The sequence below is a fragment of the Pelecanus crispus genome, chromosome 2, assembly GCF_030463565.1.
Source record: "Pelecanus crispus isolate bPelCri1 chromosome 2, bPelCri1.pri, whole genome shotgun sequence".
Taxonomy (NCBI): domain Eukaryota; kingdom Metazoa; phylum Chordata; class Aves; order Pelecaniformes; family Pelecanidae; genus Pelecanus; species Pelecanus crispus.
The window spans coordinates 126704572-126722006 of record NC_134644.1 but is presented as its reverse complement, the minus strand read 5'-3'; the positions used below and the strand labels follow the sequence as shown (position 1 = coordinate 126722006).

At 40.6% G+C, this 17435-nt stretch overlaps 1 protein-coding gene across 1 annotated transcript in view; it reads left to right on the top strand.

The window, feature by feature from the left end:
• The window catches only part of LOC104027433 (ras-related protein Rab-10), a 30747-nt gene extending 20758 nt beyond the window's left edge, over nucleotides 1-9989 (top strand). The window contains exons 5-6 of the mRNA XM_075705785.1: nucleotides 452-553; nucleotides 9915-9989. Coding sequence (XP_075561900.1) covers nucleotides 452-553; nucleotides 9915-9989 — 177 coding nt within the window. The remainder of the gene's footprint in view (nucleotides 1-451; nucleotides 554-9914) is intronic.
• Nucleotides 9990-17435: the final 7446 nt, after the last annotated feature.

The following is a 17435-nucleotide window of genomic DNA, read 5'->3' as shown; positions in this document are numbered from 1 at the left end:
CTTCTCTCTCTCTGGTAAAAAGGAGCATCTCTTTTTTTGTATTTCATCATGCCTCTCTTTCTACAGTTTTTGTCACATTTTTATCTACACTTTTCTGCAGGCACTCCATTAGTTTCCTCTAAATAATTGCCTAGGAGACAGTTCATTTTCTAAGTAGATCAAAACATTGAGAACAGACCCACTAGAGTTTATTCTTCTTATTTACAAGTAAAGATAGGTTAAAAAAGCTGTTTTGAAAATGCAGAAATTTAAGAAGGATGTTTTAAGAGTTACCTGAAATTTATAAACTGAGGATGAATACAGAGTACTTTACTGAACTGACATTTACTTAATCAGTGTTTATATAGCATGTTAGAAGCTGTCAGAACACCTCCGTATCTCTCCATATCTTCATTAGGAAGCGCTTTTTTCCCAAAGACTGTTCATCCCATTGCCTACATTTGTTTTTCAGCTTGCTTGGGAACATGGAATACCCTTTTTTGAAACCAGTGCTAAAGATAATGTGAACATTGAGGATGCATTCTCACTCTTGACTCAGGAAATACTGGAAAAGGTAGGCTCCTTTTCTAAGTAGAAAGAAAATGGGACATTTTTCTTGACAGGTTGGGTAAACAAGGCTGTAAATACAGAAGAGGTTTAGCAAAGCATGCTAGTGCTGGTTTTGCATTATAGAGTTAATATTTTGGGGGGATCCTGTAGCTGTAGACATACAGAGGAGGAACGTGGGGGAGAAGAATTGCGGGAGAAGAGAACAACAGAAGAGGGAAGCAGGTAAAATACAGTTCAGAGAGAAGGTGAAAATTCAGGAAAACTGCATTTGTGGCTTTCCTTCCCACACTTTTCTTCAAGGGAGAGGTTAACAGCTCTAGAGTAGTTCCACTTCTGAGCCAGGAAGATTCCTTTTTCCTGTAGGTTTCTGCAGAATATGCATACTGTGAAGATGCTGCACGCTGATGGAATGAGCAGACCTTTCATGTTCAGCAATGAAATTTTTTATCCAAAGTTCATAGCTGTTTGTTTGGATGATTTACGCTACTGCTTTTGAAGTTACTGGGACCTAAAGATTTGAGTTAATTAGTGGTAGAATCAATATTGTAGCTGTCAGAGTCAGCATCTCTAGCTACCTCTAGTGTGTTGGCTTAAATGTCCTTACTCCTCAGAGTTGCAATACTTTTGTAGGACTGAATTATTGTTAATTAGCTCTGAAAATGTTTTGCATCGCAATTTATTTTTAGACAGTAGAATATTATTTTAGACATTAATGGATGTTCTTCATGCAATGCATTATCATTGCCATTCATCACCAATATTAGTTATACAAAACTAACCTTCCATTCCGAATACTCTTGAAGTCATAATAAAGATAAATGAGCAAAATTACGGACAAAGTCACAAGTTGCAGTGTTTTGATTAAGTAGCCACAGGGGGTGGTCAGAATAATAGCTCAGGGTTGGACTGCTTCTAAATCAAGGTCCTGTCGTATTATACAATAATACAAGTTGTAGTTGGTTATTTTGGGGGAGGAAAAAAAAAAGCTTTTGATTCCTTTAGCATGAAGATGAAGCTCAGCAACTCAACAGTCAAATATCATTTAGAACAGGACGATAATGCCAGGTCCCTGAATAGTTGGCAAAAAGTCTCAAATAAAGTAACTCTGATTTTCTTGTAAATGAAAAAGACATTGTCTACTGTAAATAGAGAATACGTTTGTTAGTATGAAGCATTAAAACTACAAAACAGTAACTATGATCATAACTGCTGCAAAGACAAATATGTGTGAAGCGAGCATTTCTGCATGGTGCATTTGGGTAAGATCTGAGAGAATTCTCTGCAGCGTGCAGAAATGATGTTTGGCTATTTCTCACATGAAGATTCTCTCCACTTATTTTACTTCAAGTGGAACTTTAGTTTTCCTATTCAGCTTCATGAAAATTCATGGGTTTTGTAGTGTGGACATGCAAACAAATTCAGGCCATGTTGAAAATGTTATATTACTGCACGGCTTTAATTAGAACTGCTTGAGAATACAGCGGTACACTCTGTGCATGTATGTGTGTTTGGAAAATATGTCCATGAGAACTTGTCAAGTTTGTCTGTAGTAACATTTCACCTTATCTAGAAATGTTTGCAATCCCTGATGGGGCATGACGTACCATTACTTTGGTGGATAATTTGCCATTTTCAGTGAAACACATTTGTTGATTTAAACAAGGCTCCTTTAGCCCAATTGGTTTTGCCACTGGCCTAATAAGAAAGAGTTCACAGTGAAAAAAAAAATCTACAATACAGTTTCATCATGGTTTTCAGGTTCGACAAAATAATTTGCTTGTTCACAAAACTGTGAAATCTGAATGTAGTACTTGAATTTTAACTTCCTCTAACTGATGAAATTTTGGAGAAGGGAAAATGTAGTAGGAAGTGTGACTAGTAGCTGTGAAAAATGACATGATAGATGCCAGTCTGAGATCGCTTCAGTCGTACATCCATTCTGTAGTGGTAAAATATGTACTTGCTGATTGTAAAAAGGAGATAACAGCTTTGCAGTGTTGTGGCCCAAGACACCTATGTCTGAGGTAGCAGGATATTGGGCCTCCCTTACTTCTGCAATAGGACCAGCTATCCCAGACTGGTCAGGTGCTTCAGTGGAAGTATGTCATTGCTTTACCAGTCCCAGAGAGGAAACTTGTTTTAAGGAACTCCCTAGAAAAGTCTATCATGGCCATGCTTTTGGGAAGTATATGGAGGTCATTCAGAAGTAAGATAGATAGGCAGGGCAGGCTGGGAGACAGTAAACCATTTTCAGATGCATTGCAGTAGGCTGTATTAATCTGAGGAAATCTAGGGATTTTTTATATACACTCTTTGTTCACTACGGGCATTTCATTATTAACTAAATCTACAGAAAACAGTCCTGTGGATGGGGAAGATCAATGTCCAGAGTTATAGAGCTCATACAGAAGTAATGAGCTTCTTGATTCTCTTGAAATTTAGAACAAGATGTGGTTCAGTGGAGGATTGGGAAAAACACACATTAAAATGTGTCAGACAAAAAAAAAGACAAGTTTGTATTGTTGTTATTTTGTGCTGCATTTTCCTATCTCTTCTTTTGTGGTTTTACTTGTAGTGAGCTTAAGGGAGAGAGACGACTTCTGTATCCCAGCGATTCAGATAACTGAAGTGCTGCTTGATCTTTCAGATATTTATCATCTCAGCCATTCTATGCTGGGTCTCAATCCTACAGCTCTAATTTACAGGGGTAGTAGTCTCATTACAACAAGCAGATGTTATTTGACAGCTTACATTGGTAACAGCTAAGGAGTCATGCCATATTTTTGAGAACTCACAATTTTCAAACCAACCAGATAATAATAACTGATTTGATTGTATTCGAAAGGCTGCAGTGGCAATTAATGGTAATGACACAGCTTATTCCAGAGGTTTGCTTAGACATGTTGACAAATAACACCAGTATTTTATTTATCCACAATTCTTATGAGTCTCAGATATGCCTAAACCTGTTCATTAATAGATGGTAGCTGTTCCTTAACAATGCTTCTGGTTGCCAGTGAACTATTTGTACTTGTGAGCCAGTCCTCAAAAAACAACCAAAACAAAAAAAAATACCACCCAGAATGCAGTTAGTATTTGCACTTTCGTGTTGTTTGGTTTCATGGCTGATGAGCAGTACTCTTCTCGACTAGCTTTTTAAAAAAAAATTTACAAGCCTTTGTATTTCTGTCTTTGTGGGTGTGGTGGTTGGTATTTTTCTAAACTAGGAGCAAAAGGAGGGAAACAGTATTCAACAAGAACAAAAAAAGACGTTTTTACCCCTTTCTGAAGACTGCTATAAAACTAACCAAGACTTATGTTCTGCCTACCTCCCAGAAGTCATTGACTCCTAAGATTGTTTTAATATAATATTAAACAAACACGTATCTGCTGAGCAGAAAACAGTCAAAATCCATTTAAGAACTTTCCCTGTGCTGTTGAGAGTAACATTTAACGTTTAATAGCTGGATGTCATTTGAGATGAACATTCAGAAGTAGCAGGTGTCAATTCTGTCCTTCCTTGACCTCTTTACCTTCCTCTCCTATGGCAAGAAGATTTTTGAGATTACAATGTGTGTCCAATTCCTTTGCTCCTAAAGTACCTTTGGAACTTGCTAGCTCGTTTTAAACAAATTTGACAGGTCAAACAAAAAGATAGTTGAGCTCCTGAGGAGTTCCTTGAAAATAAGGTGCTGGGTGGAGGAGAGGCAGAGTACTCTGCAGAAGGAAAGTCTCCAGCATGAGTTCATACAGTATTAGACAGAGATGACTACACAGAGAGACTGAAAAATGTTTCAACCAGCCACTCCAGCTGGAGCTTGGATTGCGGAGATCCAATTTAAGTCACTGCAAGACCAAAATCCGTAGGAAATCGGGTTTCATTATTGCCGAGGTTCATGGACTTGTTAGTTTGTCCAAAAGATCCCTGTGTCTCCAGCAGTGCACATATAGTGTTTCTTTATTATCCTCAGTCACACATGGAGCCCCAGGCTTTATTTGCCCTTTATTTATCTTGTACTGACCACAGAATATTAATTTCTTCATGAGGTTTTTCATAATGCTTGTAATGCTGTGTTTTAGATCTATTTTAGATTTTTATCTTCATAACCTGCTTAGTAACATTAGGTAGTACATTCAGCATTGCACACATGGGCACCAAGGTACAGAGATTAAAGCAAAGAGGGTAAATGGTACCAACTCTCTTAGTGCTGGTACATAACTTTAATACACTAACTTGTTTAATGAAGAAAAAAAAAAAAAGTAAGTCTGTTCCGGACATGGAATGAGCCAGATACTCTTTTGGAAACAGTACCATATAATTAGGTCATGTAAATCAAAACTTAATCATAACATTTGAGTATAGGGCATGAGATTCATCTTAGCGTGCAACCTTAGCCAGCTAAAATTTACATGACTGGTCTGATGTGGTTGTCTGGAATCACTCTATTCAATGAAAAGAGATGCATCTTTTTGGGATAAAATTGTGTTCTGAAGGTGCCTTTCTCTCTCCGTTGATTATAGAGGACTCCATATCTCAGCCTATGTGGTTTCATACGATTAAAGGTAAATAAATTAAACTCCAGGAGACCAAAGGAATGTTACGTAGTTGACTGACCTCTGGCATTTGCTGCTTCTGCAAGATTCTGACTTCGAAGCCGGACTGCTCTCTTAAATAGGGTTTTTGAGGTGCAACTATATTAATCCTTACAGAGACAATCTGTAGGGTTGAGGAACCTTAGGGTAAGAGCACAGCTGTCTTCTCAAGTTTGTGAAATAACTAGTGGCAGGACAACATTGTTAGAGTCTACGTGGTATTAACAGAAGAGGGAGATAGAGACCCACACTTTGTCAGTGGGTTAGATGTTTTAGACATTGTGGAATATTTGGGAGCAAGGACTTACTACCCATTTCTTGAGAGAGGTGTTCTGCAGCAGTTAGATCCTGCTGTGCCTGACCCCATATCCTCTCCTGCTCCTGTCTGTGTCCCCCCAGGGATTGCTTTCCCTGCTAATACATCCCTAGCTCTTGCTTGATACTGCTTGTGCCCTGTCCTGCCCGTTCCTGTTGCAAGAGGACTGTCTTGCATTTTGAACAAGTAATTTGAATTATAGAATACAGGGAAGATACACGTCAAGAAAATGGCAAGACTGATCTTAATAACTGAGCCCTCTCTGCTGGCAGTTCAGGCAGAGAGTCACGTGGTTCTCTGCCATGCTTTGCCAGTCTTTGTCAACTATCACTGTTAAATATAAATGAAATGATTGTGGTCATTAAGTATGATCATTTTGTCATTAGAGAGAATAAAAATCCCTGGCATTTCAAGTAAATAATAGTAACTTCAGTTACAGTCCCTTCTGCTTGTTTCTCTAAAGCCCATAGTTTTCCCACAGGCACTCCAGGTCTGCCTTTCATGAGGGCATTGAAATGTACAGGGTAAAATTCTTCCGAACCCATAGTGGACCACACCACCAAAATAACTAAACCAGTATCAAAATACCAAGAAGTGGTGCCGGAGTAGGTGAATCCAACTTGGTATGACACTGCTAATCTGAGCAGTTTTCCAGCAAGGAACGGGCAGCTCAAGATTTATAAGTGTACTCCATTAGAAGCCATTCAAAGAGCTTCCCTTATTTTTTTATGATATTTGCCTTTGTATACCAGCTTAGCTTTCTTTCCCTGATTTAAAAAAAAAAAAAAGACAAAAAACATGTGGCATCTCAGCCATCTCATCACAATTCCTGTGTCTAGAAGTTAGGTATCTATTGAACACTAGTGATACAAACTTGGCTTAGAGCTGGGGAGGAGAGACAGCCAGCTGTGGAGAGCAGTTCATCCTGTCTGATTTTCTCCACTGATTCAGCAGAGAGCTTAAAACCAGCTTAAACAGATACATGCCTGTTAGGTGAGAGATGTCTGCTGTGCTATTTAACAGGAAAAACTAGTATTTGATAGCAGAAGGTTTCAACGTCTTACTAAAATCACTGCAGGGTAGAGCAGCACCTGTGTCTCTGGCAGTATTTTCAAAACCCCACTTTGCCCAAGATGCTGAAGTGGAAATCTGAGTTTCTCGGTACCATTTTGGTTCTTCTCACCTTTCCACAGTTTTCTGCTGTTTGTTGGCTGGCTTGTTGGGGCGTGAGTTCCAACAGGCTGAGCTGAAATGTGAGCTGGAAGTGTTAGTGTTCAGGGAGCCCTGAAGAAGGAATGCTGCCCGCCTTGTTCTTGCAAGTGGGAGAGATTTGCATACCTCCCTGCTGTAATTTCAGGAGAGGAAGGTGCCCCCACCACTTCCAAGGCTGGGCTGAAGCTGACGAGCACTACGTGGGATCGCTTGATTGTTCCTTCAGCGCTTTATGCAGGACTCGTAGTGTCCCTTCAGGTTATGAATGTGCATTTTTTAAATGTGTGTATAGCACATTTGCTTAAATGAATCCCAGGCCCTTGTTTGCTTGATGAAGATCCTGTATGGAGTAGTCTTATCAAACTGAAGTGATTCTTAAAGTTCTCAACTTTTAAATGGCTTTTAAAACAAACTATGACCTCTTCTTTATTTGTGGAGAGGTGATTCTTGTCTTTCTGTCCTGGCTAATTTGTTGATGAACTACTATCAGATAATGATTTTACAGATTATGTGAACCATTTCATTGTCAAATATGTTTCACCATTCTTAATCACTTCTAGTACTGAGGATCCTTGCTAAGGATACCTGAACAGCTTACTCGCCACTAAAGTGCTATTAAGTAGTAAAATACTTGCAAGTAAGCATCTTCACTGTTTAAGGAACAGGCAAGTTTCTCCCCTTTAACTGAAAGCATGAAGTTAGATATAACCTGCAACACACTTAAATTACCTGTTTCTTCTAAAGTTAAGAAAATGAAACCTGAATTCTGAAATTGTTCAAACAGGGATTTTTCTAGAACTCTTTACTACTTAAACTGAATTTTTTTCTTCTGAAGAAAAAGTGGGAGTGAAACAAAACCTACTCAGTTTATGTCCACAATAATCAATGCTCAGTGTTATTTCTTGGTCTCAAGAGAGTGAATTTAAATTTCTTATTTTACCATTATCTTCCAAAGCTTCCCCCCTGCCCCCTGAATCTTATCTCTAAACCAGAGTCGTGTCTTGTTCCTTGAGATGACGAGGTTATGGTTGTGTACTTTGATTCTGCCTTGCTCCCTCTTTTAAAAAGGTTTTCGTACTTTACATGTACCGTCTATGCTTGAAGGCTGTCAAATACTGTCTCCACCTAGCACAAATCATAATGGCTAATGCCTGTACTCAAGCACCTTACACAACTGTGTGAAAAATTAAAACAAATCAGAAGTTATGAAGCTGCATGCTGGAATTTGTGTGAACTCTCAAGGGTAATAAAAATGTCTGTTGGCACTTGTGACTCCCAACAAAAAAACCAAGTAAAAGTGCACATGCTGTATTTCTTCATACATGATTTATATATGACTAATGACAAGTAATTCCTAAAATCAGTGAGTCACAGTCTTCCAATACCTTAGAGTCAGAACAGTAAGTGTTAATAATTTTATTGATGACAGCTTCAGCATCCATCCTGAGGTTTAGACACTACGATACCTTTGCTGACCTCTGCTCCTGCCTCTATTCATCACTTCTGATCCCTTCCCAGGTGTTTCGTCTTCTCCCCCAGCAGTGTGCACTGTGGAAGCCTCGCTGCATCTGTGCAGCCCCAGGGAGGAACAGGCTCAGCCGCTCTCTTTGTGGGGATGGCCCTGGCACAGGGCAGCCAGCATGCTGGAAGAGCTAAAACTATGGCTACAGAAAGCAAAAGGAAACAAATTTCATGTGTCTTTTCCAGAATTTTAGGTATCGTTAAATATTCTCAGCATAAGGCTTACTGTAACATGGGGGAACCTTTTATTTTCCCCTTGTTTTGATTCAGCTGAGTAATTTTAGGTGAACCTTTCTGGATGTAGTCAATGTTCAACTACGGTGTGACATTGTATGTGTAGGTTCTCAATTCTGAATCATGATTAGCATTGTACTACATGATGCCTTTTTTCCCCCTCTTCTTTCTCCTGTGCTTTGAATTTCGTGAATTCCACTTTAGATAGGTGTCTTCTCTGGAAGCTTCTCTTTATTGTCACAAATGGTTGTTTATGGCTTTTGGGTTTGGGCTGAGAGAGGAATGTGGTAAATCCAGTGGTTGTACTTACTTCTCTGCGTATCATTACATACTTGGTAAACCTGCCAAGAAGCAGGCAGGAGAATGGCAAGTAGAGAAGTTAGGACATTTTTTTTCCTAGGCATGTGACAATATTCTCTATGTCTTTGTGCATGAGTTCAGGGTTCAGTGCTCATAGTTTTAGAGTACAAGATTGCAACATGTACTGTATTGCACAACTGGGTTTGATTGTTTCTCTGGTCAGCACTAATTATCTAGTTGAGTTTATTGCTGAAAGGAAGAGTCCTGATTTTGCTGATTATTTTTTTTTTTTAAATGTGCTTTTGCAATCAGTACATAGATGTTTCACAAGGGTGGAGTGCTATTTTGATAGTTCATCTTGATAAAGACTGCGTTGTTTCCATTTGAGGGTATTCCTGGTTATTAAATAGAGGCAAGAAAATAGAGAATTTTAGTGAATTTTGCAAAACAAGTTAACATCCTTTATAACAATTAATAATCTGTGCCTTTTTTTAATGAGTACTATGCCAGGGGAGTTTTAGATTAGATATTAGGAGAAATTTCTTGACCAAAAGGGTTGTAAAGCATTGGAACAGAGTGCCCCAGGGAATTGGTTGAGTCCTCACCCCTGGAGGTATTTAAAAGACTTGTCGATGTGGTGCTTAGGGACATGGTTTAGTGGTGGACTTGGCAGTGCTAGGTTAACGGTTGGACTTGATGATCTTAAAGGTCTTTTCCCACCTAAACGATTCTATGATTCTATGATGTTCTATATTTCCCTATTCCTTTCAACTGGATTTTTGCACCCCTTGCTCCACACTTCAAAGATTAGTGTACTTAACTGCAAATTGAAAATTGGTGTAGTCAACAGAAGAACCTGTACATCTAGAACAATTCATGTGACTAAAGATTTACAGGATCAGTTCATATGGTTTGTAGTGTCTCCTCAAAAGACACTTTCTATCATCTGTCACCTTCAGAGTTAGGAGAGATGTTTGAGGCCAATGTAAATATAACAAGCTGGGACAGGCATGGGCATCAGTCTCCATCTAATTTATTAGGAAACTGCAATCTTTTAATTAAATATTCAAAGGAAAAATATATCCAGTGACCCCACCAAATCTTCTATATATTATAATATGTGACAATTCAGTCTTTTCAACTGTTGTGTCCTAGTTATCTTAATTGTTTGCTTTTGTTTGTTTTGCAGAAATCCTGTGTATTATATGACTTAGATGTTGTGGCTCTAAATGAAAGTAAGAAGAGAACCTGCTGTGCATTTTGAAATATCGTTTCTTATTCCATTTTCTCTTCAGAAAATATTAACTATTGCAAAGGAACATATAAGATTTTAAAAGTGAGCCTGTAATCCCAAAACACAGTATTTAGGCATCCTTTGTATTACACAAACTGTGTTGCCAAATGTTTTTGTATGTTTATATTATATTTTCATATTTTTAATGTGAAGTTAAAATCATTATCTGACTCTGGAATTATTAGATCCATCAGAGGATGACTGCATTTGCATACAAATGTTTGCAGAAATGAAATCTAAGTGTACTAATTTTCTCTTATTAAAAAAAAAATTTACCTTGACTTTTTTTTCTGTGTTATTTATACCATATTTGTAATGTAATGAACATTGACATCATCACACAGGCAACCTTCTCATATATGAAATCACTTATGCTATCCCCCAGATAACATCTCTTTAAGTAGCTGATACTTACTGCAGTCCCCTAAGATAATTTTCTGGGATTTTTTGGCTTTGTTTTTTTTATATGCATTTCAGAAACACATGTGTTACTTGAATACCCTTGAACAGGGAAGCTGCAAAGGTGAGGGCTGAGAGAAAAGAATAAGTCATATACAACATCAATATGTTGCTGAACCTTCCTTAGAAGGCAGAAAACATGGAACAACAGAATGCATTCAGTAATAATTATCTTGCTAATATAAACTTTTATTGTTCTATAAAATAATTCACGCGGGTGTTAGCAGCATACTTGCATTTTCAAATGTTCCTTTTGTCGTAAACGATCACAATATTAAAAGGGTATGCAGTGCTTGTTTGATATTGTGAGATATTTATGTTATTTTCTTAAAGTATAAATACATCAGGTATCTGATTCTGCTTGTTTAGATCTGTTTTGTACTGGTACGTAATGTCTTTAATTTCAGTGGAGGATATCAGATTTTATTTAAATTTAAATGAGGGCAGAGTAAGGATGCCAGGTGATTTTTCTTTAATCAAAAGGAAAGAGAACACAAATCAAACCGGCAGGACATGCACAAAGCAAACACAAGTAGGGAAATCTGAAGAATTGTGGTGATTATATTGTCTTTTTATTAATTTTTTTTTTTTGCTTGGAGGATGTGGTTCTTGTTGATTATTAAATTTAATTGTTTTATCACCATTTATGAATGAAGGATACTACTGTGCAAAATTGCATTGTGAGCTATCCGAGCACATCCAGAATAACTAATGCCACTGATGTCTTGTTCTGGAATGTCACTACCCTCCTGAAGTATGCCTGCTTCTTTTTTGGGGGCTGTTTGCAGATTGTCATGATATCAAATTATTATTATTAAATTTGGTATTGAGACAGTGAGCTCAACTGGAAAACGCTTTCTGAAGCAGATGGGACCTAATGTGCCTGAGCATACTGCCAGGGTACTGTGCCGCTAGGCCATTCAGTATGCTTGCAGGAGGGGTGCGAAAAGGTGGGAAGGGCTACGCGTTTAGAGCCGCTCCTGACTACCCGTCATGGCCAGCCACTTAAGCTTAAGGATAATCCCTGCCTTAGTTACAACCATAGCAGAGGAAGAAAATAGTGCTGGAAGGGATTTTGAGAGGCTGTCTAGGTCCTTATCTCAGCCTCAGATCAGCTGTCCCTGCTCTACTGCAGGAAGGTGTTCGGAGACCTGCACTGGTGGAGATTTCCCTGTCTCTCTGAGTGGCGTAGAGTCCTTACTTAACTGGTTTGGCAAGCAGGAAGTTTCCTAATACCTGACCTAACTGGTATGCATGGAAAGCAGGTTCTCCCTTTCTGCTTGATGTAGGTGAACACCTCTGCCTGCCCTCTCTCTTCGCTTTAGACCAGAGAACTCCTGACCCTTCTACCTTCCCTCGTGCTCTGGGTTTTCAGAAACCTTGGCCATTTTTGTCTCTCTCCTCTTGATATTTTTGAGTCGGTTCTCAACTATCTTGGAGTGTAGACCTGAAAACTGAGCAGACTATTCCAGTTTAAATAACGGCTTGATAGATAAAATGATTAATTTGCTTATTTATGATAGTCCTATTTATGCATTCCAGCATTAGCATAATGCAAGGTAGCCTAGCACTGCTCGTGATCTGTAGTCTCTTTTCTGAAGAACAGCTTTTTTTATCCTGGTACGTACTTGTGCAGTTGATTATTCCTTTGTATGTGTAGAACCTTCTGTTTCTCCTTATTCAGTGGTATTTCAGTTTCTCCAAGTCTGCCAAGATCCTTCTGAATTGTAATGCGTAGTTGGAGCCTCTTCCTGTAGATGCAGTCTCCAAATGTGAGTAAGTGCACTCTGTTTAGTCATCAAAGATGGTGGTGAAAGTACTGAATAGTTCTGAATCCAAGACAGATCTCAGTGAAATCCTGTTCAATGTATCCTTTCAGCTTGGGAGTACTAATTATTTCCAAATAATTTTGCACTCATTTTATATACTTGTCTAGACCATATTTTTTTTTCGGTTAAGAGCACATTATATGAAACGCTGTGATCCTCACTCTTTCTACCCTATCCACAGAGCCTGTTACCATCTGATAGAAGTAGACCAGACTGATGTGGTATTATTTGTTACTGACAAACCCATGCCATTACTTCTCGTATCTTTACTTCTAGATTCTTGCAAATGGTTGGATTGCCTGTTGAAATCTTTCTTTTTTTTTAGTAGAAATTCAGCTAACCAATTTGTAGAGCTTTCTCCTTCCACCCTTTGAGAGATATGCAATGCTTTTTGAGTTTTCTGGAACCTCACTCATTCTCTGTTGATTCTTGGACATAATCAGTAGCAGCTCTAATATTGCTTGAACTGTAAGAGAGTTTCATCAGATCCAGTCTATCCAAAAATCTTTAACTCATCTAAGTATTTTCCAGTCTATTTCTTAATTTTTCTAGCCTAATCTCTTAGACTTTTGTCAGTGGTGCTAGTAGTGGAGTCACATCTGCCGCCTTAAAGTGAAGACTGAGGTTAAAAAAGCCATTAAGGATACTGGCGTCTCAGCATCACCAGTCATTAGGTGATGATTAAATAGATTTCCCCCTCTATGGAATAACAGACCAATTTTTTTCCTTGGTCTTCTTCCTATGCATCTTTCCAACATCCTTGCTATCTTCTAAATCCAATTTTCTAACATTTTGGGACCTTACCTTTCTGGTTTTGTCCATACATAGTCTATACATTTATTCATAATTTAGTAATTTGACGTACTTCCTACTTTCTTCGAGATCATCGAAGATCCTAGAATTCAGCCAAGTAGTCTTATTTCACTTCCTCTCCTTCCTCTGTGTAGATCAAATTCTGCCGTTCTGCCTTCAACAGTGGATCTCCGACGAACTTGAAGCTGTCCTAAACTTGCAGAAGTTTAGCTACTAGTTCCCTGAGTTTAAGTCTCCATTTACTTCCTCCTCTTCTTCCTAACAATTAAAATAGATAAAAGAGGGTCAGATTGATGTGCAGTTTTAATTTCTTCTCTGTATAACTAATCAGAATTTCAAATACAGGAATTTCTTTATACATTTTTCCTTCTCGCAGTGTTTTCTACTACTTGTGGCTTAGGTATGATCCAGTCACTGGCCCACCTCAGGAAGATGCAGATATTTAGTATCCCATGCAGTGTTTGCAGGATGCCTCACCCCTGCTAGCTGATCCAGCATGCTTCACCTAACACTCCAGGTAGCATGAGTGCTCTCCTCTTTGCATCTTTTGCTCTCCTGGAGCAAAACAACTGCCTTTTTCTAAGCATGTCCATTGTGGACTACGTTCACAGGAGTGCGCCACTGGGGAAAAACCAGCACTCTCACTAGAAAGGACCAAAAAACCTCCCACCAAACTGGGACACTCTGCATTTGGAGGTGTTTTCTAGAAAACTAGAAAATAGGATGTAAGTTGAGAGCATTATCTTCATTTAGTTCTCTCCAAAGCTGGCTGGATGATAGTGTCGCACAAATTCCCACAGATGGAATTTTTAGAATAAATAAACGTTAAATAAGGGATTTGACTGGCGAAAGGAGGGCACCTCTTACAGTGAAATAGAAGATAAAAGGTGAATGTTCACGCCAGACCCTCAGATCTCTTTAGAATACCTTACATGAGCAAAGCTTGCCTCGATTTTGCCAGTAAGACAGGAATAGCATTCTCTTTCAAAACATGAGATGCACAGACATCAACTATATCAAATGCATTATTCTCTTTCCCCTTTCCCCCTCGCCTCAGAGAAAGGTATGTATTTAGGATCCAATTCTGAAATGATTGCTGCATCCCCTGTTTCCCATTAGACTTGTAAATATTTATTATGAAAATCAGGCCTTTGATATAAAGGCAAATCACATGTAGGAAGAAGGAATGCAAATTCATGGAGGTTTTTAAAGAAATACTACGATGGCTTCACATGAAACGTACTGTATAATGCTCGGAGTTTTACTTGGTGGGTGCGTACTACAGTGTAAAGCATACTACCAGATTCATACTAAAATCTTTTTGCTGTGAACACCTCCATTTCACATGTTAGCATAGATATGAATGGATAATGATCCAAAATGCTTTAAAAATCATTTTCTTGGTGATGGAATAAATACACACTAGAGAGTCTACAGCCTGATGCAAAAATGTGTTGTGAAATCAACATGAAAGTCAGTCAATTCAAAATGCATTTAACAATAATTTCAGGAATTATTCCGAGCCCCCCTGCCACTGTTTTTTATGGTGACAATGTGCTGTTGATACATAAAGACTGTCTCTGAATGCCGCCCAAAAGGCACATACACAAAAAGTAAGATGTTGTGTTAAGTGAGGCCCTGGTCCTGCAGTGGATCTGCTCGCAGGGATTGCTCTCGAGGTCTCAAGGCTTCGTTAGCATTTTGCACCCGTAGGAGACTCTGGTAAGAGACCACACTAAGGGACTAAGGCATTGCTAGACATCAGAGAAATTATTATATCTAAAGTGTTAATTATACATAAGGTGCAGTTCAAACAAGAAATCATCTAAGATTCATATGTGCTGGTGATTTGAATACTCTGTATGTAATATTAGAATATATTTCAAGGAAGTTGAGCTATAGTAGCGTTAGGACACATAACAAAGTCGCTCTAAGAGCTCCAGCGAGACATTTAAATACTATTAAGCTTTATGATGTCTCTTTGCCTGGAAATAAACTGAATGAAATTTAGATAGTATCTGGAAGTTACATTTTAAAAAAAAAGCATCTCGTTCCAGTAGGACGGGTAAGAGTGGGTTGGGTTTCCACTGGTTGGAGAGAACACAAACACAGTTACATGAAGACAGACTTAAAAGCCGTAGGACATCTAAAACCATCTGAAGAATGAAAAAAATCTTTAAAGAAAAATCAGCAGTAACTGTTTCTGTGTGAAAGATTCATTTCTTCCCAGACAGCAGAAGTGTGTGATGTCTGAGAGAAGCATACGCTGTGAGATGGTATCTATCCTGGAATTAATGGCACCCAAGATAATGTTTAAAAACAGTTCTTGACAGACTAGTGCTTCCAGTCCTGGTGAATCCCCGTCTGACCCGATCTGCTTTGCCTTATACACTGCACCCAATAACCTTGTCAAACCTGAATGAGTTAAAACCATGCTTTTGCTTTCCATATTTCAACAATAATGCTCTTGGCTATTGTATTACTTTGCACTTCAGTAGCTTAATTCACTTAAGTTGTTCAAAGCATTTGGTGAACTTCGTAAAAGGGAAGCTACTTCAGAAAAAATCCAGCGTCATGTTGTTAAAGTTAACTATTCGGGTAGGTAGGCCCTAACAGCAGCACGACTGAGTGTAGAGAATGGAGGTTTTCCACAGCGCTGGGAAATCCCAGTGCCCGACTGTGTAGCTAAAGCACGGCCCCACGTCGGATGCAGTTCAAACCAACCCAGATCCACTTGAAGCAAGATAACTTGGGTTTTCTGTAATCCTCTGTGCCGACTGGCTTCCACGGTCTTTGTTTCATCTTGGAGAGCATGGATAAAGTCCCAGTCTCTGTTTGCAGCAGAGCAGAACAAGAGCGTGTCTGTCTCAGCCCTCCTCGTGCTCGCGGTGCTGCTGGCACCAGCAGCTCCAAAGGCACGCGGTGGCGGCCGGCCCCGTCACCAGGCGCGTGAGGAAGGGCGAGCGGCGAGGAGAGCTCTTCCAGCAGCAGCCTTTCCCCGAGCTCTGCCATCCCCAGCAGCCTCAAAGGTAGCTCTCATACCGCGGAAGACGGAGCCTGGAGAGAGGTGTTAGCTGTGCACGTTTTCGGTCGTCGTACAAATCACTAAAGGGCACTTTCATGCTTCTGGTCAACAGTACATCCTTAAATGTAGCCACGTTTAGTGCAATAAAATAATCGGTTTTGACACAAAAGTGGACGAAATAAACTTAAGCACAGTACAACGCAACCACCCAGGAGCTAGTTTTTCTGCTTTAATTTCCCAGAGTTTCTGCAGTCTAGCAGTCTGGAGGTAAAAATGCATAAAAAATGGTAACGTTAAATATCTTCTGAAGATCATACAAGACTTCATCCCATAAGGCACTTTGAAAAGAGAACTAGTAGCCGATTTCAAATTTTCCCGTGGTCTGAAGACCCTCGAATACGCAAGGTATGTAATACTTGCATGTGCAGTAACAATGATAGAAATAAGGTTTTCCTCTAACTTCCGTGCATTACTCCAACTACTTTAAGTACCCATCCACGGTTCACAAGCGAAAGGTGAAATAAGAGATACCTCCTCAAAGTTGACACCGAATGGGATTTTTTTCAAACGCAGGGCGAATTTCACGGGCAAAGCTCCTACGCTAAACTAAACAGCGCGAAGGCGCGACGCAAGCCGCTTGCCTAAAACGGCTGCGGTAAACGCAGCGAGGCGTTTTATCCACCACCCCTTCTGCAGGGGGGCAGCGCGCCCAAACCCACCCCCTCCGAGGGGCGCCGCGCACCGGCACCCCGCGCCCCCCGCCTCTCGCCGCGCTGTGCCGGCCCGCTTCGCGGGGCGCGGGGGTTGCGGGGCGGACAGACGGACACCTGCGGGGCCGCCCGACGGCTCCCCCCGGCGGGGCCCTTGGCGGCGGCGGGGCTGCACGTCGGGAGAGCGGTCGGAGGGTGGAGTGAGAGGGACAGGCTTGGCGGCGGCGGCGGCGCTCCCCGCCGGGCGGGCGGGCGGGCGGGCGGCCCGGCACTTTCCTTTTCGGCGCGGGGAGGAGCGGCAGCTGCGCAGGCGTTGCTCGCACCCTGTTGATTACTCAGTGCTGGGATGGCGCTTCCTGGGCCAGGCGCGGCGGCGGCGGCGGGCGGCCCCAGCCGGTCCCGGGGGGCGGCGGGAGCAGCAGCAGCAGCAGCAGCAGCAGCAGCAGCAGCAGCAGCCGCCCGGCAGGCCTCCCCTTCTGCCTAGCCCGGCATGTCCCGCGGCGGCCGGCGCTGAGCGAGGCGGGCCCCCTCCCTCCGCTCCCCTCCCCGCTGGCCGCAGCCCCGCCGGCGCTGCCTGTCT